At 29.1% G+C, this 25,917-nt stretch overlaps 1 protein-coding gene and 1 pseudogene across 1 annotated transcript; one reads left to right on the plus strand and one right to left on the minus strand.

Moving 5' to 3' along the window:
* Positions 1-14,256: 14,256 nt before the first annotated feature.
* Positions 14,257-16,149, minus strand: Tsen34 (tRNA splicing endonuclease subunit 34). Its single transcript, XM_065505199.1, has 5 exons — positions 16,050-16,149; positions 15,901-15,987; positions 15,584-15,844; positions 14,831-14,938; positions 14,257-14,776 (listed from the first exon to the last, which is right to left on the minus strand). Exons 1-5 carry the CDS (start codon positions 16,141-16,143, stop codon positions 14,433-14,435), a joined length of 894 nt encoding a protein of 297 aa, XP_065361271.1. The 5' UTR covers positions 16,144-16,149; the 3' UTR covers positions 14,257-14,432.
* Positions 16,150-16,165: 16 nt separating this feature from the next.
* Positions 16,166-24,418, plus strand: LOC135955712 (tRNA-splicing endonuclease subunit Sen34-like; annotated as a pseudogene).
* Positions 24,419-25,917: the final 1,499 nt, after the last annotated feature.

A 25,917-nucleotide genomic window follows, 5' to 3' on the forward strand; every position in this document is an offset into this window, starting at 1 on the left:
ACAGAACTAGAACAGAACTAGAACAGAACTAGAACAGAACTAGAACAGAACTAGAACAGAACTAGAACAGAACTAGAACAGAACTAGAACAGAACTAGAACAGAACTAGAACAGAACTAGAACAGAACTAGAACAGAACTAGAACAGAACTAGAACAGAACTAGAACAGAACTAGAACAGAACTGAACTAGAACTGAACTAGAACTGAACTAGAACTAAACTAGAACTGAACTAAAGCTGAACTAGAACCAGGGGGTTACACCCTAATTCGATTCGAAGTGAAGTCTTTTCGAATTACAATGTATTTAGCAAACAATTTCGAACAGTTTCGTTTTCGGATTGAGTTACACAGTAAACGCCCTGAACTAGAAGAACTAAACTAGACATCGTACTGACAAAATGTCATATGCGCGAAGTTTTGCTTTACTTCTTTAAAGTACCGCTGAAGTACACCGATTCCTCACCGAAGCTTGTGGTGAAAGTGTTTCATCGGTTTCAATGTGCGAGAGATGGTTTGTGCCGTTCAGGAGTGGTGATTTTGACACGGAAGACAAAGATCGCCCAGGCCAGCCAAAAAAGTTTGAAGATCACGAATTGGAGGCATTGCTCCATGAAGATTGCTTGCAAAATCATTGGGAACTACTTAATCAGAAATTTCAAAACGTTTGCCAGCAGCAGGATTTACTTAAAAGCAGGGAAATTGGGTACCATACGAATTGAAGCCGATAGACCTTGAAAGATGATTTTGCCTGTCTGAAATGCTATAAAGAATTACTTGCGATGAAAAATGGATCCGAAGCATAAGAGATGTTAAGACCGGCCAACCAACCGCATCGACACAAAATGGCACTAAGGTAATGCTCTGTATTTGATGGGATCAACAGGTTCCTATCTATTATGAGCTGCAGGGAACCTGTACCTTACGCAACTGATTCATTGGCCGAAAAATGCCTAGGCCAGACATTGAACCGTAACATTCCATAATATTCCTGTTACAAAACTATTTAGAAAAAAGTGGTTGAGAACTTTTGTCTCACCCTCCTTATAGTCCCGACCTGGTCCCGTCCGATTACTATTTGTTTCGATCTATGCAGAACGCTCTCTCTGGAATATGCTTCACTTTGGAACAGAGTATTATCCGATATTGACATGATTCGTGTTTGTTTGTGATAGTCCAGGAATATCAAGTCGGCGTTGTGGACTAGAATTGTAAAATTCAGTGGAGTTTTTGGGGTTTAGGGAATCCCAAAAATCACAACCGTTTACGGTTGGGTGCGGATTCAATTCAATATGCGAAAGATCAGGCACATCCAGTTGCTGCGTCCTAGCTATTTGACTGAGGAAGCAACATTCGAGAAGGAAAACGAAGCCAAACAGTACTCTCAAACTCAGCTTTGGATGTTTACTTTTGGGTACAAAGTATCTGGTATCTAAACTCTTTTGAATAATGTTGCCATAATTTACAAATATTCTTTTAAAGCATTAGTTTTAGCTAAAATATCAAGCATTTAAAAAACTTCATGTTCTCAAGGAAATGGCACACATTCATCATTTTTAGTCCATAAAATAATTTGGGGGGAAAAAAATATTAAAAGAAAGACTCCCTCGCTCCCTTTCTTTTTCCAAAACATTTTTATTTAGTTGTTTTCTTTTAATTTTCCCAGCATTTGCTTACATTTCATTATGTTGAGTTATTTTTGTGTTATTTTATCTTTAGCAGTTGGGTTTTCCTGGCAAGCCAGGAAAAAAAAGACAGACATATTATCCTTTCATTTTTGTGTTAAGTGGTTGTGGGGGGAGGGGGAGGATTAAAAGAGTAAAGGAGTGGGTTAGAGTTTGTTGGGTTTTAAAGCAAAATTTTCTTAAAGATTTTGTTGGAAATTAAAGTAAAATTTTTTTTTTTATGTTCTTTTTCTATTTTTTGTTTTCATTTGTCCCATCAGCTCATGTCCCATACTACGGAAACATAAGCAACTCATGTCGTACATTTTAAACTTTAACCTGTTAATAAGGTTTATTTTACATTACATTTTTTTACATTATTGCATTTATTCTTATTGTTTGGCTTGTGTTTTATTTTCTCGATGGGATACCAAGAAAATGAGTTAATTTTCTTAGAAGTAGAAATACGATTTTGCAAAATATTTTGTCTGCCTGACAGAGAAACGCATAGACAGGCTGATGAATACACAACCATAAAGTAAAGAGTTTAAAAATAATATTCCCCATGACCATTTACTTTTCTAGCACACTGTACTCCTACAAAGTGTCTTGGGTAATGTAAGTATAGCTAGAAAATAAGACATGATGGCCTATTTAGGCAAGTCTACGACTTAAACCATAACCTTTACGAGAACTTATTAATGACTATTACGATTGCAAAAGAATTAAAACTATGCCTAAGCATGTGTAAAGGAAAAAAATATTAAGTAAAAGACATACACAATAAATAAAGCTACAATTACCATTTAAAAAAGTTTATTAACTTTTAACAGAGATGAAATAAAATGGAACAAAAAAACCAATTCCTTTTCTAAAATTCTTGTGATTTGTTAATTGTAAATCAAGCTGATTACCCAGTGAATCGTTAAACATAAAGACGATTTACTTAAAAAATATGTAATTGTTTAACATTGTAAATGTTTGAAATTTATTACACGTTGATAGTTTATGGTCACAAACAAAAAAAAAACATGTGATAACATTCCAAACATTAACAAGACACGGCCACATTAACTACTAGATCTACTAGAGTATGTACTACCAACCATAGTACTAGCTGGTTTGCTAGTATCAAATATGTATAATAAATTCTTGACTAAAAAACCATCCATCATTGTAAAATGAGCAGCCATCAAAATAAAAAAAAAAACATTTGTAAGTGTTTTTGTAGTTGTGGATGATGGTTGCCTTGATTTTGAAGTTTCTTTGCCAACCAAGAAGTTTAATGGTGTGACTACAACATGTTTTCTCAAAGTTTTTGCGGATACCCTACAGTAAAATCACCAAAATTTTCCACATATTTGGGCTCAATTTGCAATATAGCACAAAATTTTGCACAAATTTGCATTAAATTTGCTCTATATGCAACATTTTTGCAGAAGTTTGTGCTAAATTTTTTTATACTGCAGAAAATTTTGCACAAATTTGTGCAAATTTTTTTCCATTCTACATAATCCGGCACTAATTTTAACTTAATTTGTTATTTAAAAAAAAAAATAATTCACAAATTTGTATTAAATTTGTTTATTTTGCTCAAATTTGTGCTAAATTTTGCACAAATTTCGGATAAATTTTAAAAATAGGACAACATTTTGCGAAACTTGTTTTATTGGACAATTTTTTTTTCTAAATTTGCACAAATTCGTACAACATTTGCTCTATATGAAAAATGTTTGCACAAATTTGTGCAAAATTTTTTCCAATTCTACATAATTAGGCTTAATTTGTTATATTAGCAACAAAAATTCACAAATATTTATTAAATTTGCTTAATTTTGCACAAATTTGTAAAAAAAATTTGCACAAATTTTGGTTAACTTTATCTGTGCTAAATTTTGCACAAATTTCGGATAAATTTTAAAAATAGGACAACATTTTGCGAAACTTGTTTTATTGGACAATTTTTTTTTTTCTAAATTTGCACAAATTCGTACAACATTTGCTCTATATGAAAAATGTTTGCACAAATTTGTGCAAATTTTTTTTCCATTCTACAAATTTGTGCAAAATTTTTTCCAATTCTACATAATTAGGCTTAATTTGTTATATTAGCAACAAAAATTCACAAATATTTATTAAATTTGCTTAATTTTGCACAAATTTGTAAAAAAAATTTGCACAAATTTTGGTTAACTTTATCTGTGATAAATTTTGCACAAATTTCGGATAAATTTTAAAAATAGGACAACATTTTGCGAAACTTGTTTTATTGGACAATTTTTTTTTTTCTAAATTTGCACAAATTCGTACAACATTTGCTCTATATGAAAAATGTTTGCACAAATTTGTGCAAATTTTTTCCCATTCTACATAATTAGGCTTAATTTGTTATATTGCAAAAAAATTCACAAATTTATATTAAATTTGCTTAATTTTGCACAAATTTGTAAAAAAAATTTGCACAAATTTTGGTTAACTTTATCCAGCAGGACAATTCTTTTAACAATTTGGTCTTAATTGTGTTTTGAACAAATTTGTGCCAAATAAATGAAAAAATTTTGCACAAATTTGTGCAAAATATCATTTTAAAAACAATATTTTGCACACATTTGTGCTGAATTTGCTGTATTTGGGACAAATTTATAAAATATGAAAAAATTTTGCACAAATTTGTGCAAAATTTTATCTATAGGACAATATTGTGCACACATTTGTGCTGAATTTGCTGTATAGTGCAACATTTTACACAAATTTATGCTTAATTTGTTCTATTAGACATAATTTTGCACAAATTTGTGTTAAATTTGAAATATTTTGTATAAATTAGTGCTAAACTTTGCACAAATTTCGGAAAAAATTTAAATATTAGACAACATTTGCTAAAATTTGGGTCAAAGGTGTGTTATTTTACAATTTTTTTTTAATTTGCACAAATTTGGCCAAAATTCCTAAATATGAAAAATTTTTGCACCAATTTGTGTTAATTTGGGCTAAATTGGAACACCAAATTCGAACAAATTTGTCCCAAATTAATAATTTATGGATAAAGCTTGCACAAATTTGTGCAAAATATCATTTTAAGAACAATATATTACACACATTTGTGCTGAATTTGCTGTATTGGACTACATTTTTGCACAAATTTGTATTAAATTTGAATTATTTTGTACAAATTTGTGCTAAATTTTGCACAAATTTAGGTTAATTTGGGATAAATTTGTTCTACAAGTGAACAGTTATCAACAATTTTGGCCAAATTTGTAATGTAGAATAATTTTTTTTAAAAAAATTCGGATAAATATTGCACAAATTTGTGCAAAATTTCCTCTATAGAACAATATTTTGCACAAATGTATGCTGAATTTGCTGTATTGTGCAACATTTTGCTCAAATTTTGCACAAATTTGTATAAAATTTGATTTATTTTGTAAAAATTTGTGCAAATTTCTGCACAAATTTGTCCTTTATAAAATATAGAACAAAATTTTGCTCAGATTTGATCCAGAATTGATCTATTGGACCATTTTTTTTTTTAAATTTGCACAAATTTGCTCAAAATTTGTTTTATATGAAACAATTTTGCACAAATTTGGGTTAATTTAGGCAAAATTTTTAAAACTATTGTGCTGAATTTGCTGTATTGTTCAAAATTCTATACAAATTTGTGCTTAATTTGACCTAGTAGAAAAATGTTTGCACAAATTTGTGCTAAATTTACCCTATAGGAAAAAGTGTTGCAAATTTGAGCTGAATTTTTTTGAACTAAGCAAATTTGGCATGATATTGGGCTAAATTTTCTTTATTGGTCTAAATGTTGCCCAAATTTTGGCTAAATATTCTCTATAGAACAACATTTTGCACAAATATGGGCTATATTTGCTCTATTGGACAAAATATTACACAAATTTCAACTAAATGGATTTCTATAGGACAAAATTCTCCTAAAATTTAAGATAAATTTGTCCTTTACGAAACATGTTTGCACAAATTTGTGCTAAATCTTCTTCTATATTTGCACAAATTTGTCTCAAGTTTCTTTATGAAATTTTGCACAAATTTTCCTCAATTTCTTTAGGAAATTTTGCACAAATTTGTCCCAAGTTTCTTTAGATATGTTCTCATTCATTGTAGTTTAGTGTAGTGAACTTTTAATTCGGAAAGATTTCACAATTTTTTTGAGAAATTATGAACTTGAGTTAACAAGTTGAAATGATGAGCTGCTTAAATCAATTGAACAGGTTGTTTGTATTGCTTGAGTAGTAAAATTTTTGGCCAACAGCTGTTGAAATATTTATTAAAATCCTTAAACTATTTAAATAACAATCATTCATTTACCAATTAATGCTGCAATTAATTAAAATAAACACGTAGTAAAATACCAAAACCCCATTATTCTGGCATCAATAACCAGTTAATGTCTTAATCTTAAAACCCAAAAGAAAAACCAAATCTCATTAAAACTTTTCAAATGAAACCATAAAAGTCTAGAAGAAAACACCACCATTAAAATAGGATTTTCATTACCATAATTTCTTTTGCCAAATAACCAAAAAAAAAAAAAATACTCTCATGTACCAAGATCGGTATCTATAAGTTGAACTTTTTTTCATTTGCAATTTCGATAAAAGCCAAATACAGTAATAAAGATAATGACAACGATAACAATAATGATACATACCAACAGATCCGCACAAATGATAATGAAGATCATGGCATATTTATCGTAACCAATTGTCATGATGATCATCATAGTGATCTACCAATTTCTTCATAAAATTTTGTTAAGTTTGTTTGTTAGTCAATTCCTCAGTTCAGTCTGTCATTTAGTTAGTTAGTTACAAAGTATCGCATCTATTTTTTGTGGTTGTTGTTTTTGTTTTTCTTTATTTTTCAAATAAGCCATGACCAAAATGGCTAACACACCGTTTATGGTAATAAATGAAATTAGACCCCAAAGGCGTATGAACAAGTACAATTGTCTACATACTCCATACGTGCTGCATTCGCATGATCATACGACAACGACAGAGAGAGCGAGAGAGAAGTTTTAAAAATCTTTAATGAATTCATGAAATTCTACTTGAAGACTACTGTCGGACAGGGTGAGGCCAGTTTAAGATTTGTTTGACTTGAGGCAAATTTACACAAATTTCTGCGATATTTTCTAATGAAACTTGAGACAAGTTTAAGTGATTTTTTTTATACAAAATTGTGCAAAATTCTTTAGCACAAATTTGCGCAAAATTTTCTAAAGAAACTTTAGCACAAATTTGCGCAAAATTTTCTAAAGAAACTTTAGCACAAATTTGCGCAAAATTTTCTAAAGAAACTTTAGCACAAATTTGCGCAAAATTTTCTAAAGAAACTTTAGCACAAATTTGCGCAAAATTTTCTAAAGAAACTTTAGCACAAATTTGCGCAAAATTTTCTAAAGAAACTTTAGCACAAATTTGCGCAAAATTTTCTAAAGAAACTTAGCATAAATTTGCGCAAAATTTTCTAAAGAAACTTTAGCATAAATTTGCGCAAAATTTTCTAAAGAAACTTTAGCATAAATTTGCGCAAAATTTTCTAAAGAAACTTTAGCACAAATTTGTGCGAAATTTTCTAAAGAAACTTTAGCACAAATTTGTGCGAAATTTTCTAAAGAAACTTTAGCACAAATTTGTGCGAAATTTTCTAAAGAAACTTTAGCACAAATTTGTGCGAAATTTTCTAAAGAAACTTTAGCACAAATTTGTGCGAAATTTTCTAAAGAAACTTTAGCACAAATTTGTGCGAAATTTTCTAAAGAAACTTTAGCACAAATTTGTGCGAAATTTTCTAAAGAAACTTTAGCACAAATTTGTGCGAAATTTTCTAAAGAAACTTTAGCACAAATTTGTGCGAAATTTTCTAAAGAAACTTTAGCACAAATTTGTGCGAAATTTTCTAAAGAAACTTTAGCACAAATTTGTGCGAAATTTTCTAAAGAAACTTTAGCACAAATTTGTGCGAAATTTTCTAAAGAAACTTTAGCACAAATTTGTGCGAAATTTTCTAAAGAAACTTTAGCACAAATTTGTGCGAAATTTTCTAAAGAAACTTTAGCACAAATTTGTACGAAATTTTCTAAAGAAACTTTAGCACAAATTTGCGCAAAATTTTCTAAAGAAACTTTAGCACAAATTTGTACGAAATTTTCTAAAGAAACTTTAGCACAAATTTGTGCGAAATTTTCCAAAGAAATTAGCGCAAATTTCAGCGAAATTTTGTAAAGAAATTAGCACAAATTTGTGCAAAATATTTCACAGAAACTAGCACAAATTTGTGCGAAATTTTCTAAAGAAACTTTAGCACAAATATCAGCTAAATTTTCCAAATAAATTAGCACAAATTTGTGCAAAATATTTCAAAGAAACTTTAGCACAAATTTGTGCGAAATTTTCTAAAGAAACTTTATCACAAATTTGTGCGAAATTTTCTAAAGAAACTTTATCACAAATTTGTGCGAAATTTTCTAAAGAAACTTTATCACAAATTTGTGCAAAATTTTCAAAAGAAACTTTATCACAAATTTGTGCAAAATTTTCTAAAGAAACTTTATCACAAATTTGTGCAAAATATTTCAAAGAAACTAGAACAAATTTGTGCAAAATTTTCTAAAGAAACTTTATCACAAATTTGTGCGAAATTTTCTAAAGAAACTTTATCACAAATTTGTGCGAAATTTTCTAAAGAAACTTTATCACAAATTTGTGCAAAATTTTCAAAAGAAACTTTATCACAAATTTGTGCAAAATTTTCTAAAGAAACTTTATCACAAATTTGTGCAAAATATTTCAAAGAAACTAGAACAAATTTGTGCAAAATTTTCTAAAGAAACTTTATCACAAATTTGTGCGAAATTTTCTAAAGAAACTTTAGCACAAATTTGTGCGAAATTTTCTAAAGCAACTTTAGCACAAATTTGTGCAAACTTTTCTTCATTTTAGCCGAAATGTGTGCAAATTATTGTCATAAAGAAGAAATTTAACCTATATTTGTGTTGGCCCAAAATTGTATAAAATTGTTTTCTATAGAGCAAATTAGAGTCAAATTCGTGCAATTTTTTTTTCCTAAATTTGGAAGTATGACCCAAATTTTAAAAAAATGTATTTAGTTGAACCAATTTCTGCAAAGTTTTTTCCAAATTTGTGCAAAATTTTCGTATACAGACAATTTGTGCAACATTTTGTGATATAGAGCAAACATTTTTGCAAATTTGGCCCAAATTTGCTCAAATTTTTTCCCTATACAGAAAATTTGTGTAACATTTTGTGATATAAAGCAAATATAGCCAAAAATTGTGAAAATATTTGTTCATAGAGCAAATTTAGCACCATTTTCTTTTCAAATTATTGTTCTACAGAAAATGTTTAACCAATATTTGTGCAAAATTTTCTCCTATAAATTAGTGCAAAGATTTGTCCTATACATAAAATTTTGTACAAATTTGTGCAACATTTTGTGAAATAGAGCAAATATAGGCAAAATTTTAGAAAATTTAGCCCAAATTTGTGCAAATTATTTTCAAACAGTTCAAACTTAACCCATATTTGTGCAAAATGTTGTCCTATAGAACAAATTTTTACTATATTTAAGCAAAATTTTGTCCTTTACAGCGAATTTAGTAGAAATTTGTGCAAATTTTTGTTCATAGAGCAAATATAGCCAAACAATTATAAAAATTTTGTACAAATAAGTATATTTTGCAGACATTTATGCAAATGATTGTCATACAGTTCAAAATTTAACCCATATTTGAGCAAAATGTTGTCCTATAGAGGAAATTTTTCCCAAATTTGTGCAAAATTTGTTCCTATACAGCGAAATTACTAGAAATTTGTGAAAATTTTGTGATTTAGAGTAAATATAACCAAAATTTGTGCAAACTTTTGTTTGCCCAAATTTGTGCAAATTCTTGTTCTACAGAACATGTTTAACCAATATTTGTGGCAAATTTTGTACTATAGAGCAAATTTCGACCAAATTTAGTGCAAATGTGTGAAACATTTTAAGATTTAGAGCAAATATAGCCCAAATTTATGCAAATTTTTGTTCTAGAGCAAATTTTGCCCAAATTTGTGCAAATTATTGTCCTACAGAACATGTTTAACCAATATTTGTGAAAAATTTTGTCATATACTGTAAATTTGAGCAAAATTTTGTGCCAAATTTGTGCAAAATTTTATTAAGTTGCGCAAATTTGTGCAAAATTTTTTTTCTATATATTAAATTTTATGCAAAATTTTATTAAATTGAACAAATTTAAATCAAATTTGTGGATTTAATTCAATTGTTTATACAATATATTTAAATGATTTCTGTTTGTCCTCTTTATAATGAGCCTCCGCTGTATTTATTTCAGCTGCAGCAAAAAAAAAAATCTTTTGAAAAAAGCCCACGATAAAGTGCATTAGTTATGGTTGATGCCACAAACAAACATATTATGTTGCACTAACATGGTATGACAAAGATCAAGATGAACGCGAAAGATGGCTGTACAAACAACTCTTCAAATTTTGAGACTTGTAGCTTCACAACATAAAGCTACAGGCCTGGACACAGTTTTTGTAAGTTACGCATTTTGGTTTTGGTGCTCCAAAACAAAATTATTAATGATGCATTAGTTTTAACTGAAAGGTAAGCTAAGAGTACATGAAATTTGCATAATGAGATGAATGATTTTGTTTAAGGAAAATTCAGATTGATTTGAGGCATTAAGTCGGAGATAAAAAGACAGAAACTGATTTAGTTGGGAAATCAAATAAAATGGTTAAAACTATCATTAGTATAAAATGACCTTAAATAGCACAAAATTTAAACTATTAAAATAAAGATTTTCAATTGATTTCTTTTCTATTTGAGTTCCTAAATTAAAAAAACTTCTTATGCCATAAAACACTTAATAAAAAAAAGGTTGTCTCTATGACATTAATAATTTTCTTTTCACAAAAAAAAAACCAACAATTTTTATGATTGCACTTAAAGCATCATGTTTAAGTTTGTCAGCACATGTTGGAAATATTTTATTAATCGTTGCAATTAGCTTCCGTGTTAAGTGTGCTGTTTCTCTGCATCTCTCTATAACTTTGTGAACATTTTTCTCGTAAATTGAAATTAAACGTCTTTTGCAACACAATAAACTCGTAAACTTCAAAAGCCTGAGGCTGGCCATCCCACATATTCTTACATATGTACGTTTTGCAACAACAATTTATAAAGAGTTGTGGTGCTTTACAATCCAACAGATCATTAAATGATTAGATTTTCTTTGCCGGGTTTTCTAAAGTTAGAGTGTTTTCCCCCTGTACTATGATGTTTTTGCCGCCAATTTTGTTAGATCAATTTTTAATTAAGATTCTTTTATTAATAGATTTTTTATTGTTAATAAAATGCCGAAAAGTTGTGTTCATACGATTATTTGCTGCTGTTGCTGATCTTGTATATTTTAGGAGTTTGTTGAGGAGGTTGGTTATTTGTCTTAAGAACATGTTAGAAGTTTGCTTGAATATTTAATTGATATTTAATAGCAAGGAAGAGAGCGATATTCGTCTTATATATTTTTCATTAAAGTATATATTAAGATAAAGACGGTAAAAAACATGTATTTTATAAACAAAAAAATTTGTGTCAAATTTTGGAAAAAAAATTTGCGCAAATTTGTGCAAAATTTTATTTAGTTGAGAAAATTTTAGCACAATTTCTTTTTCTATAGAGCAAAATTAGCACATATTGTTCAAAATTTTATTCAATTGAACAAATTTGTGCAAATTTTTTGGTTGTACAAATTTAAGCAAAATTTATGCTTTATAAGAAAAAATTTGCACAAATTTGAACTACAGGGAAAATTTTTAAAACAATTGTGCTGAAAATCTTCACAAATTTGTATTAAATTTGCTTTATTTTGCACCAATTTGTGCTAAATTTTGCACAAAATTTGGATAAATTTAAAATATAGGACATTTTGCTTAAATTTGAGACAAATTTGTTCTACTGAACCAATTTTTTTTTGTTTACATTTGCTCAAATATGGGCTAAATTTGAACTACAGCACAAATTTTTAAAACAATTTTTTTAAATTTGCACAAACTTGTTAAAAAATTTGTATATAGGAACAAAATTTGCACAAAATGTTAAAATTTGCACAAATTTGGGATAAATTTTAAACATAGAAAAACAGTTTGCTTAAATTTGGTACAAAATTGTTCTACTGAACCAATTTTTTTTTAAATTTGCACAAATTTATGCAACATTTGCTCTATATGATTTTTTTTTTTGCCAAAATGTATGTTAATTTGGGCTAAATTTATCCTGCAGGAAAAATTTGTTCGACAATTTGAGAAAATTTTATCTATTTGCACTAAACTTACAAACCATGAACAAATTTGTGCTAAATTTTCTCTATAGGTTATTTTTTCGAAATTAGCTATTTTGAGTTTTTATATAAAAAATCTAATTTTGTTCAGAAATATGAGTGATCACAGATCGATCTCCTTTTCTCCATTAAACGCTTATTGGCCAAGTTATTAGCGAATTTAGATATTTTGAGTTTTTATATAAAAAATTGATTTTTGGTCAGAAATATGAGTGATCACAGATCGAGTTGCTTTTCTTGATTAAACGCTTATTGGCCAAGTTATTAACGAATTTAGATATTTTGAGTTTTTATATAAAAAATCGATTTTTGGTCAGAAATATGAGTGATCACAGATCGGGCTCTTTTTCTTGCTTAAACGCTTATTGGCCAAGTTATTATCGATTTAACCTAAGTTGGGCTATGACCAACATTTAAAAAAAAAATTGTCTAAATCAGTCCGGCCGTTCTCTATTGATGCAATTAGCCACGAACGACATTTGATTTTAATTTATATAGATAGATTTGTTCTATGGACCATTTTATTTTTTAATTTGCACAAATTTGGTAAAAATTTTGCACAAATTTGTGCTAAATTTGAACTACTGGGATAATTATTAAAACAATTGTATTGAATTTCCTGTATTGAACAAAATTCTAAACATATTTGTTTTATTTTGTACAAATTTGTGCAAATTTCGGATAAATATGAAATATATGACAACATTTTGCTCAAATTTAGTATAAATTTGTTCTATTGTACCAAATTTTTTTTAATTTGCACAAATTTGGTAAAAATTTTGCTCAAATTTGGGCTAAATTTGAACTACTGGGATAATTATTGAAACAATTGTATTGAATTTCCTGTATTGGACAAAATTCTACACAAATTTATTTTATTTTGTACAAATTTGTGCAAATTTCGGATAAATATGAAATATAGGACAACATTTTGCTCAAATTTAGTCCAAATTTGTTCTATTGTACCAAATTTTTTTTTAATTTGCACAAATTTGGTCAAAATTTTGCACAAATTTCAGCTAAATTTTAACTACTGGGACAATTATTAAAACAATTGTAGTGAATTTCCTATATTGGACAAAATTCTACACAAATTTGTTTTAATTTGTACAAATTTGTGCAAATTTCGGATAAATATGAAATATATGACAACATTTTGGTCAAATTTAGTCCAAATTTGTTCTATTGTACCAAATTTTTTTTTTAATTTGCACAAATTTGGTCAAAATTTTGCACAAATTTCAGCTAAATTTTAACTACTGGGACAATTATTAAAACAATTGTAGTGAATTTCCTATATTGGACACAATTCTACACAAATTTGTTTTAATTTGTACAAATTTGTGCAAATTTAGGATAAGTATGAAATATAGGACAACATTTTGCTCAAATTTAGTCTAAATTTGTTCTATTGTACCAAATTTTTTTTTTAATTTGCACAAATTTGGTCAAAAGTTTGCACTAAATTTGAACTACTGGGACAATTATTAAAACAATTGTATTTAGTCCAAATTTGTTTTATTGTACCAAATTTTTTTTAATTTGCACAAATTTGGTCAAAATTTTGCACAAATTTGGGCTAAATTTTAACTATTGTATCAATTATTAAAACAATTGTGGTGAATTTGCTGTATTGGACAAAATTTTACCCAAATTTTTGCTTAATTTGAGCTAGTACACAAAATTTTGCACAAATTTGTGCTAAATTTAACCTATAGGACAATATTTTACACACATTTATGTTAAATTTACTGTATTAAACAACATTTTACAAAAATTTGCTCTATAACACACTATATTACACAAATTTCAACTAAATTGTCTTCTAGAGGAAAAAATTTTGCTCAAATTTAAGACACATTTATCCTATACGAAACATATTTGAACAAATTTGTATTAAATTTCTTCTATAGGAACAAAAAAACTGGCATTATTATTAACAATTTGTTTAGTCAAAAAATAGCTGGGAAAAAATTACATTTAAAAAATATTTTTACAGATTTCGACTCATAACGATCCAGATACTTTATGGAACAAATTTAGAAATTACAAACGTAATGATAAACTTATATATACTCTTACCACTACTCATGGTGTAGAGTATAAAAAATCCGGTATTCATTTTAATCAAATGTTTTCACATATTTTCAGTAAATTAACAATGTACAAAATAGTGCAATTTGCTGAATACAATTTCTCAATTACATATTCGTTTTTGTATGTATTTCTTTATAATTTTTTACTGCATTTTAAATAAAATTCTTAACAAAACTGTAAATTATATTTAAATGTTTACCTTTCAGTCTTGCTTATATTTTTTACAAAAATTGTATCTTGATTCACATATTCTATTCACTCCTATTGTTCTCATTTAACGTTCCTTATCCCGATTACCTTCCCACACAAAGGATTGGTAAACAATTTTAGGTTCTTCACCCTCAGCAACATCCTCATCAAAATAGGCAAAAACGCACAGCTTATTAACAGTGACGGACAGACGTACTTTGGTTACCAAATCCAAAGGTTTAATTTTCGAACTCTTTAATAATATAACAATATGAGAGGCATGATAGAGCAGAGGATCACCGGGGTAGATAAGAAAGTCGGCTCCAAAAGCATCACCACAGGTCACATATTTGCCTTTAAGCCAATAGTCTCGAAAAACCAAGTACTTAAGAGAGCAATCGGGGATTGAAAAATGTACTAAATGGCCAGCTAAAAGAAAGATATTTATTATTAGTTTTTGAATTTAGTTAGGGGTTAACTTACTGTGAGTTTCGGCATGAGCACAGGGTATGTCTAGCAAAGCATTTTTGGTATCAAATTTAAGACTGTTGCGTATTTCTTGTAGAATTTCTGAGGGGTTTAGTTGTAAATCTGGGAAAATAAAGCAAGAGGTATATTAAAATCGTATATTTTCTAACGTCTGAGAAAATCTCTTTTCCCGTATTAGGGTTTTGTCAAAATTGCAGGTTAATTTGCGTCTGTCCAAGAACAAATTTAACCAAAGAAATTTTGATTACGGTAACGATTTCCAGTAAATTCATAACAAATCATGCAAATCTGGACAAATTCCAGGAGGTAGTATATGCAGGTTTAATAGAAAAGCGTTTCCGTACTCAAAATTTCTATATATTTTGATGTTTTACTGATTAATTCGGACTAAAATCTGTAAATTGTCAAATTAGATCATCAAAAATATGCAAATTTGGACAAACGACAGGATACAGTACAGCTTTGTTCTCGTACTTGCTAGTTTTACAGGTTTAACAGATAATCGTTCTTGTATTAAAAATTTCTCTGATAAATTTCCACTAAAATCTGTAAATCTAATTAGTACGGGAATAGATACTTTCATTTTTCTTTGTTTTTTTTAACCATCTTTGTCTAATATCTATAAATTTGACAATTAGGGCATCAACACATTAAGTGAAAGTGGCCAAACTTTTCAATCGCCTTTATGCTACAGAATTCCATTCAAAAACTATTTGTATTCACTTCAAAGTTTCCCTTTATTTTTACCTTTTTCCTGGATTCCTTGTTTTAGCAACTTTTTCCTTTTGCCCGCCATTATCTTCTCTATATTTCTTTCCGATTCCTTAAGTTTTTCATCTTTCAAATTCTCCGCCTGTTCATTTACTTTTAAATCAAACTTTTCTTTATATAGAGCCAGCTCCACATCTGTGAATTCCCTTAAAAGTTCCTGTTTCTTCGAAACCAATACCGCAATATTCTGCTGCAGCAAAAGTCTTGTCTCCAAAGGAGTTAACTCTACCGGCATGGCTGAAATTTAAAGATATTATAGTAAATATATATAGTTTATAGTGTTCACCACTTACTGCAATCATTGGCCGACCATCCTCGTGTGGTGCAAGTGCCTACCAAAGCTCCTACAATGTGATGTTTTTTTCTGAGGGTCATATAATCTGTTAAACATTTAATTTTAATAATTTATTAGCTAATTTCAGTTGTTTTGTTTAATACTCACCCTTCACTTCAAAAACATAGCCAGTACCATTTAATAAAGTTAAAATTATTTTATTTTCCTGCGAGCCGGCTTTTTCCGCGTAATTTGTGGCCATTCTAAGCGTTTGTTTACTAAAAATGGAGGGAACAGCTGTTAAAGCTAACAGCTGTGAATACAAGCCTTCTCAAACTGTCAATAATAAAGACTCTCAAACTTTATTAAAAAAATTTTATTAGGTGGTAAGGCAGTGCTTCAATTCTTACTGTATTCATTTATATGGCTGTTATCTGTGCTGACATGTGTTTAGTTTATTTTTTTAAGTCTTGTCTTTACTAATAAAGACAAGTTTATTTTACATGTCATATGTAAAATAAACGTTATTTTTAAATATTTTAATAAAATATTTTATTTACAAATAAAATAAGTTAAATGTAATAAAAAAACAATAAAACATGTTAAATAACAGGGAAACTTCACAAAAATAATTCATTTTAATAAATACAAACATTAGCAATTGAATTTTAAATTCTTAGTTAAAAAATATTCTTTGCATGACAATTAAGTTGAAATAGGTTAATTTGTTTATAACTTTGAAATTTATTAACTGAATGGTTAAATGGTAACAAATTTTATAAAAATCTACATTTAACAACAGGCACAATAGTAATCAATTAACAAGATAATTAATTTCCACTGCTATTTTTGGGCTCTCTTTCTTTATAAATTAAAATCGTATTTAAAAGCAGGAAGTTTAGTACCAAACAATTGTTACACTACAAATAAATTAGTAAATTTCAAAGTAATAAACAAATAAACATATTTGTTTCAGCTTAATTGTCATGCAAAGAATCTTTTTTAACAAAGAACTTAAAATTCAATTGCTAATGTTTTTATTTGTCAAAATTAATCAGTTTTGTGAAATTTCCATTTTATATATAAATTTTTTTACAAATAACTATTAAAATATTTAAAAATAATGTTTATTTTGCATATGCCAACGCCCTATACTTTTTAGTAAAGACAATACACTAAAAAGACAAACTAAACACATGTTAGCACAGACAACAACCATATAAAGAATACTGTTCATATATATACCTTCAAAGATAATGCAGTACATATATTATTTTGACTTATCACAATATTTTTTAAATACAGTTTGAGATCTTTGTTATTAACAGTTTGAGAATCCTTGTATTCACAGCTGTGTGCTTTAACAGCTGTTCCCTCCATTTTTAGTAAACAAACGCTTTGAATAGCCACAAATTACGCGGAAAAAGCCGGCTCCCATCTAAATAAAATAATTTTAACTCTATTAAATGGTACTGGCTATGTTTTTGAAGTGGAGGGTGAGTATTAAAAAAAAACAACTGAAATTAGTTAATAAATTATTAAAATTAAATGTTTAACAGATTATATGAGCCTCAGAAAAAATCATAACATTGTAGGAGCTTTGGTAGGCACTTGCACCACTCAAGGATGGTCGGCTAATGATTGCAGTAAGTTGTAAACACTATTAACTTTATATATTTACTACAAATCTTATAATAGCTTCAAATATCAGCCATTCCCGGTGGAGTTAACTTCTTTGGAGACAAGACTTTTGCTGGAGCAGAATATTGCTGTATTGGTTTCGAAGAAACAGGAACTTTTAAGGAAATTCATAGATGTGGAGCTGGTTCTATATAAGGAAAAGTTTGATTTAAGAGTAAATGAACAGGCGGAGAATTTGAAAGATGAAAAACTTAAGGAATCGGAAATAAATATAGAGAAGATAATGGCGGGCAAAAGGAAAACAAAGAGTGCAGGAAAAAGGTAAAAATAAAGGGAACTTTGAAGTGAAGACAAATAATTTTTGAATAGAATTCTGTAGCATAAAGGCGATTGAAAAGTTAGGCCACTTTCACTTAATGTTTTGATGCCATAATTGTCAAATTTATAGATATTAGCCTAAGATGGTTAAAAAAACTAAGAAAAATGAAAGTATATGATCCCGTACTAATTAGATTTACAGATTTTAGTGGAAATTTATCAGAGAAACCACAATATATATAGAAAATTTGAATACAAGAACGATTATCTGTTAAACCTGTAAAACTAGCAAGTACGAGAACAAAGCTGTACTGTATCCTGTCGTTTGTCCAAATTTGCATATTTTTGATGATCTAATTTGACAATTTACAGATTTTAGTCAAAATTAATCAGTAAAACATCGAAATATATAGAAATTTTGAGTACAGGAACGCTTTTCTATTAAACCTGCATATATTACCTCCCGTAATTTGTCCAGATTTGCATGTTTTGTTAAGAATTTACTGGAAATCGTTACCGCATTAAAAATTTCTTTAAATTTGGTTAAATTTTGTATTGGACAGACGCAAAGTCACCTGCAATTTTAACAAAAACCCTAATACGGGAAAAGAGATTTTCTCAGACTTTAGAAAATATACGTTTTTAATATACCTCTTGCTTTATTTCCCCAGATTTACAACTTAACCCCTCAGAAATTCTACAAGAAATACGCGACAGTCTTAAATTTGATGCCAAAAATGCTTTGCTAGACATACCCTGTGATCATGCCGGAACTCACAGTAAGTTAGCCCCTAACTAAATTCAAAAACATAATAAATCTGTTTCTTTTAGCTGGCCATTTAGTACATTTTTCAATCCCCGTTCGCTCTCTTAAGTACTTGGTTTTTCGAGACTACTGGCTAAAAGGCAACTATGTGACCTGTGGTGATGCTTTTGGAGACGATTTTCTTATTTACCCCGGAGATCCTCTGCTCTATCATGCCTCTCATATTGTTATATTGTTAAAGAGTTGGAAAATTAAACCTTTGGATTTGGTAACCAAATTGCGTCTGTCCGTCACTGTTAATAAGCTGTGCATTTTTGCCTATTTTAATGAGAATGTTGCTGTCGGTGAAGAACCTAAAATTGTTTACCAATCCTTTTTGTGTGGAAAGGTAATCGGAATAAGGAACGTTAAATGTGATCAATAGGAGTGAATAGAATATGTGAATCAAGATACAATTTTTGTAAAAAATATAAGCAAGACTGAAAGGTAAACATTTAAATATAATTTACAGTTTTGTTAAGAATTTTATTTAAAATGCAGTAAAAAATTATTAAGAAATACATATAAAAACGAATATGTAATTGAGAAATAGTGTTCAGCAAATTGCACTATTTTGTACATTGCTTATTTACTGAAAATTTGTGAATTTGTTTGTAAAACTCCTTTTTGAGAAGTGAGCCTAGTCCCAAGCCTAGTTGTTCCTGTGTACCTTCCTAATTCAAGTATTTCTTTAGACATTTTTTTTTGCACAAATTTAGTGCAACTTTGTTTCATTCGAAAATGTTTTTTTTTTTTTTTTAAATTGGAAACTAAAGATGCAACAAATCTTTACTTTTAACATGAATATTAAATGAAAATGAAAGTAAATTGATAAAAGTGTTTGATCTATTAGAGATGCTCTTTAACCCAGACAGCAAATAGACAAAAAAACCAACCACAAACTAATTAAAAACTAGTTTTTTAATTAAATCTCACTTAAAAGAAGAGCTAGTTGTTAGTTTTTAATCATGAATTAGATTTAAAGAGGTCTAGGGGGGAAATGGTGAAATAATGTTAAAAACAATACAGTAAAATACAATAAAAATGGAAAAAAAAATTGAAGAATATAAATTGAATTGAAAGGAAAATGGTCTAATGAAGATGTTTTCAAAGTTAAAAAAGAAAATTTTGTTATTTTTATGAAAATAAATTTCTAATATTCAATAGGTATTTAAAAAGCTTTTAAAACTGTATTGTCCCTTTTTATTTATCAATTTCTCATATAAAAATCATTAATTCATGAATTTTTAGTACATTTTCTGCTTAATCCCAAAATTTTGTTTCCAAAAACAGCTGTATTAGCAGACTAACTAAACAACCAGCTAAAATCAAACATGTGTATTTGAAAATAAAAGCTAAAATAAAAAAAAAACACGAAAATTTGTGTATCTCACTATAGAGTGATGGTATTTAAGAGATACAAATATACTTGTTGCAGAGCTAGCACAACAAACACATAAAACAGATATTGACAGCAATGAATTGATGAATTTTGGTCAAGAGCGACTATTCAGATGCCCTATACTTTATGATTTACCATAGCTATAGCAAAATAAGCTAAAAATTGGGAAATTTTTATAAATAAATCTATCAATTATATGGAAAAGAGTAACTTTACTAAGTAACTGACTGATTTAACATCCCACAGCCCAAACGACTGAAGCTAGTATCATGAAATTTTAACTGTGGGTTCCTCCCTTCCCAAAACGATCCACTAAGTAGGGATTTTTGGAAATTCAAACGTTTAGGGGGTAAAAACGGGTAAATTCGCTAATCTTATATCTTCAAAACTAATAAAGATACAAAAAAACTTAAAATTGCATGTTTAACTGTGGGTTCCCTCCTCCCCAAAACGATCCACTAGAGAAGGGATTTTTGGAAGTTCGTACGTTTAGGGGGTAAAAACGGGTGAATTCGCTAATCTTATATCTTCAAAACTAATAAAGATACAAAAAAACTTAAAATTGCATGTTTAACTGTGGGTTTCTCCCTCCCCAAAACGATCCACTAAGAAGGGATTTTTGGAAGTTCGGTAAAAAAGGGTAAAAACGGGTAAATTCGGTAACCTTATATCTTCAAAACTAATAAAGATACAAAAAAACTTAAAATTGCATGTTTAACTGTGGGTTTCTCCCTCCCCAAAACGATCCACTAAGAAGGGATTTTTGGAAGTTCGTACGTTTAGGGGGTAAAAACGGGTGAATTCGCTAATCTTATATCTTCAAAACTAATAAAGAAACAAAAAAACTTAAAATTGCATGTTTAACTGTGGGTTTCTCCCTCCCCAAAACGATCCACTAAGAAGGGATTTTTGGAAATTCAAACGTTTAGGGGGTAAAAACGGGTAAATTTGGTAACCTTATATCTTCAAAACTAATAAAGATACAAAAAAACTTAAAATTACATGTTACTCCATTTAAAAAAACAGCTGACAGGTGTTTCGTACTTTTTCGAAATTCGAACCCTTTAGGGGAGAAAACGGGTAAAAACTGTATTTTGGTACTTTTTTTTTTTGGCACCCTATATATCTTTTAAATCAATAAACATGGAAACAAAATTTAAATCGTATTCTTTACTTATCAAAAAATAAAAAATATAAAATTGGTACTTTTTGGAAATTTGAAAAATTGTGTTTATTTTTGGTACTTTTTGCATAAAATATGTTTTTCTATAATTTGACATAGACATACGAATATTTTATTTTGAGCTGCCACCATGATACAGAAATTTATTTGAATAAAATTTTATTACCGCAATGGGTATAAAAAAACGTACCAAAACGGGGATAAAATCGGGAAAATACATTTTATTTGAAATTATTAAGGCAATTTGGATAATTTTTTTTTTTAACATTGGTTGCTGGATTCATAGACAAATTAATTAACAGGTTGTTATTTGGAACTCGAGGGCCAAATCCGGGTAAACAGTTTGGTACTTTTTTTAAAACATATTTTTTCTGGGGCACATTAACACAGATTTTAATCGTTTGAGTCATGTCTGTAGTAGCATAAAATTTTTTTTGGCAAAATGGAATATTTTTAAATTTAAAACTTGAGGGGTGTTCAGGGAGGAAACAGCAAATTGGTACTTTTCTGTTAATGGTACTTTTTTAATATTTTAAATTATTTCACTTATAGACATTAAAGTTAGCTGATATGTAGCTGAGTGAAGTTTGTGTTAGAAATAAGGGATAATATTTAGGTACCAAAAAGAGAGAAAGGTACTTTTTATTCTTCTAATGGTACTTTTTGAATTTTCTAAAACAATGGACTTAGAAACATGAAATTAAGCATTAAGTGTGGAAACTTTTCCAAATATTTCATTAGTGGCCTAAAATCTGAAATAATTTTTTTTAAAAAATTTTAAAATTTTTGTAGTATTTTATTTTTATACTTTTATTAACTTATGGCCTCATTTTGTAACTTCAAACGAATTTTCGTTTGCGTTTCCATTTGGAACAAAAAAAATTAAAGTTTGGTATTTTATAAAACGAAACGATATTTGCGTTTCAAGTCAATTATTTGATGTGGTACCAAGTTTGAAAACATTGTTTTTATCAGGTATGTTCTGCAAATCACATTTTATAAAAGTGGTTTGAAATCACATAAAAGGTGTTCTGAGCACATAATTTTGTGATTTTAAAACGTTCAGCAAAGTCACTAATGTTTTCAAATCACTTGGTTATTTCTGCGGCTATTGAATGGAAAATATTAAAATAAATTATTTAAATAAATTAAACAATATGTCCTTTATTAATTTTCTTATAGAATTACTTGTTTTATTAAAAAAACACCTACAATTTAATAAAAATCTAGAGACACCTTTTCTGCTGTAATAAGTTTATTTGCTTTTGTGGTTTCAGGTTTGTTTTCAGTTGTCAGCTGTTTATGATTTTCGAAAATACATGGAAGCTTGCCGGACTAAAATTTTTTAATGTTTGTCTAAAATATGTTCAATATCTTTAAATTAATTATAGAATTCGTCATAAAATTTATAATATTTGTTAGATTATATTATAAGTTATCAATATGCGTTAAGTTTTTTGCGCAAATTGGAAAAAAAATCCAACAAAGTTGAAGCAAGTGGTAACCAAAAGCAATTGTGTACTGTGGCAGCTTTACTGTTTTGTTTTCTTTTTGACATAGTGGTTGAGCTTGCGCCATAGTTTTTGCAAAATTTTTATAAAATGTAGTTCCATTCTTTTTAATTCCATTAAAGATATAACAGAAGCTCCAGGCATTTTTTTATTTTCACTTTAATATTTCTACAAAATTATTAGCAAAACAAAACATTTAAAATAAACGAATCAGCTGTTTTCTTGTGCTTTCGAAAATTTAAAATCACACCGAAAAATATAATAACAGTGTGATTTACAGAACAGGCACAAATCACATGTGTGATTTTAAAACGGTATGTGATTTGAAATCACGTGGATTACAGAACATACCTGTATATTTACTTTTGTTTGACGTTACAAGAATTGTATAATTGAGAATTTGTTTTCTACTGGTTGTACCTTATATTGTTGTATCATGATTTTTATTTATTTTCAAACAAATAAAATTTATTAAAAAAATTTGAAATGTTTGATTGTTTTTTTACAATTATTTGGAAAATACCTTTCTTTTTTTATATTTTTTATGTATGAAAAGAAAAAACACCTTCTCAAAAAAATGTTTTTTCTTTAAAAATTGAAAAATCAATGAAAAATTTTGATTTTGATGTTTCAAGCGCTTGGTCACGTTTTGTTCTGTTTAACCCCCTGTCTATGCCTGACAAATTTTTATCATGATAAACTTCAAAATGGTTGTCAAGATAAAAGAATTATTAGGTATAGTCTCCATTTATTAGTATTATTGCTTCGTTATGACAAAATTGTTAGTGCTTTTGCTCAGACAACTTTGTCTGGACAACAAACGTCATTAATTGTTATGATAAATATTTGTCAAGTGTAGACAGGGGGTTAGAAACGAAAAATACGTTTTGAAAAATATGAAAATTCAAAAATGACAAAAATACGTTTCGTTACGTCTTACAAAATTAGGGCATTAATTTAACAAAAAAACAAAAGACATAATTAATTAATTAAATTCTAAAAATGAGAAAACAAAATTAAAAGATTTCTTTATTATGGCATTGACAAAACAATGGAAACTTAGGTATTATTTTAACAAATATGTTCTAAACTTTGCAATAACTCAATATTTTGTTGGGTATCCCTTATTTTTTATAACTGCTACACATCGACGACTGCTACACATGAACCAATTAAAGAGTCAATGGTTTCCTTTGAAATATTTTGCCATTCCCTTATAACCTCCTCCAATAAATCTTCCTTCCTGGTGTAATTTTTGATCCTTATTTTACGATCTACAATTTCCCATAGATTTTCTATGGCATTGAGATCTGGCGATTGGGCAGGCCACTTCAAAACACGTACCTCGTTAGATTGTAACCACTCGGTTACAACCCTAGAAGTTTGTTTCGGGTCGTTGTCTTGTTGGAATCTCCAAACTAGGGGCATATTTTCCTCAGCGTATAACATGAATTGGGCCCATAGCATGCCCTGAAAAACATACCACCCATACCATAATATTGCCACCACCAAACTTTACAGTCTTATTTGTGTACTTTGAATTTAATCTTTTTCCCTTTGATTGTCTTACAAATGTTCTACCATCACTGCCTCTTAAATTGTATTTGGATTTGTCGGAAAAGAGGACAGTATTTCATTTCTGTATCGACCAGTTTAAATGATATTTGGCAAATTTAAGACGAGCAGAGTGGTTCCTTTTAGAAATGAGTGATTTTTTCACAGGACGATAGCAATCAAGACCAGCCTCATTTGCCCTGCGACTAACTGTTCGGGTACTTATTTCTAATTTTAGGCTATTAACAACCTCTCGAGGAGCTATTTTTGGGAATTTCTTGAACTCTCTCGCTATTAAATTATCTTGTCTAGGAGTAGTCTTACGAGGTCTTCCACCTAAATGTTGAGTTTTTACAGAACCGGTCTCTCAAAATTTCTTTATAATTTTTGAAACTGCTGATTTATTTATTAAATATTTGTCATTGATACTTGTGTTTTAAACCAGCTTTAAAATCGTTAATTATTTTATTTTTTAAGTCGACGCATTCGGTTTGCGTCGTTTCGGTTTGCATCTCGTTTCTCCGGTCTCAATTAGCTACGCAAACCGGATTATCAGGCTAATTAGTCTGTATTCATTGCATTTCTTAGCATTAACTTTCTTTGGTATGGCGATGAATGTTGATTTTAGCCAATCTTCCGGATAAAGACCCCTGTCGTATATATGATTAAATAGTTTGACCAGAAGTTGTACGTTATTGTTGTTCATTAGTCTCAAAACTTTAGAGGGGATTTTGTCTGGACCTGTTGTTGCATATTCCACTTCGTTGCTTGTTATTGGTGCTCCTGTCATTGGGGAATCCATCCATATTAGGTTCAAAAGCAGATCCGCCATCATCAGTGAAAAGCTTTGCTACATAATCCTTTCAAATCAGTTTTCTGCCCACCAAATCGAATACAGATTCATTATTGGGCCTTTTCGGAAATGCATCACTGTGCTGCATTCAATGTGCATCTGTGATTAGTTTGTCCCCTTTTACAATGTAGAAATTGAAAGGCAGATAGACGAAGTTTGTTGGCGAGGGGTTGAAGAGGCAGACACTTTTTGCATCTCTTTTCCACTTTTCGCAATTTTCATGTTGTTGCTTCATATAATTTTTCTCACATCAATGTTTAAATGCATTTGACAATGCAAATATTCATACGCATCAACAACGAAGAAGAACGAAAAAAGGAAACGACAAATTTCTGTTTGTCTATTAATTTCGCGGTTGTAAAAGGTTTAGTCAAGTTCAAAAGAGAATGAGAAAAATGTCTGCCTTTCAATTTCTGCATTGTAAAAGGGGACTTTGCGATGCTAATGCAAATCAGCTGATGCGCATACAATGCATCAGCCATTTTTGTGATGCAGGTTTGATGTTTTTTTTGGGCATCATCTGTTTCACTGTTGCTTTCAAGACATTTGCACTGTTGCCAACTTTTGCATTTTAGAACGTACTGCGCATCAGATGCAGCGCAGTGATGCATTTCCGAAAAGGCCCATTGTCATCGACTAGAGTTGCAGGTGATAGTTTTTCTATACACCTCGGCGGCTTTCTTTTAGTTTCTTGTGAAGGTTCCAGACATTTTCGATTTAATACATCGTTCTTAGCAGCCCTTGTTTATCTTCCAGTGTTTCTCATAAT

Source organism: Calliphora vicina, chromosome 3 (assembly GCF_958450345.1).
Source record: "Calliphora vicina chromosome 3, idCalVici1.1, whole genome shotgun sequence".
Classification (NCBI taxonomy): domain Eukaryota; kingdom Metazoa; phylum Arthropoda; class Insecta; order Diptera; family Calliphoridae; genus Calliphora; species Calliphora vicina.

Bases quoted from the DNA above. Each gene is read 5' to 3' on its own strand.
- Tsen34 (XM_065505199.1), bottom strand. From the start codon at position 16,143: ATGGCCACAAATTACGCGGAAAAAGCCGGCTCGCAGGAAAATAAAATA. The intron at 15,988-16,049 runs GTGAGTATTAAA...AATGTTTAACAG, and splicing joins CTATGTTTTTGAAGTGAAGG to ATTATATGACCCTCAGAAAA. The intron at 14,939-15,583 runs GTAAAAATAAAG...TTATTTTCCCAG, and splicing joins ACAAGGAATCCAGGAAAAAG to ATTTACAACTAAACCCCTCA.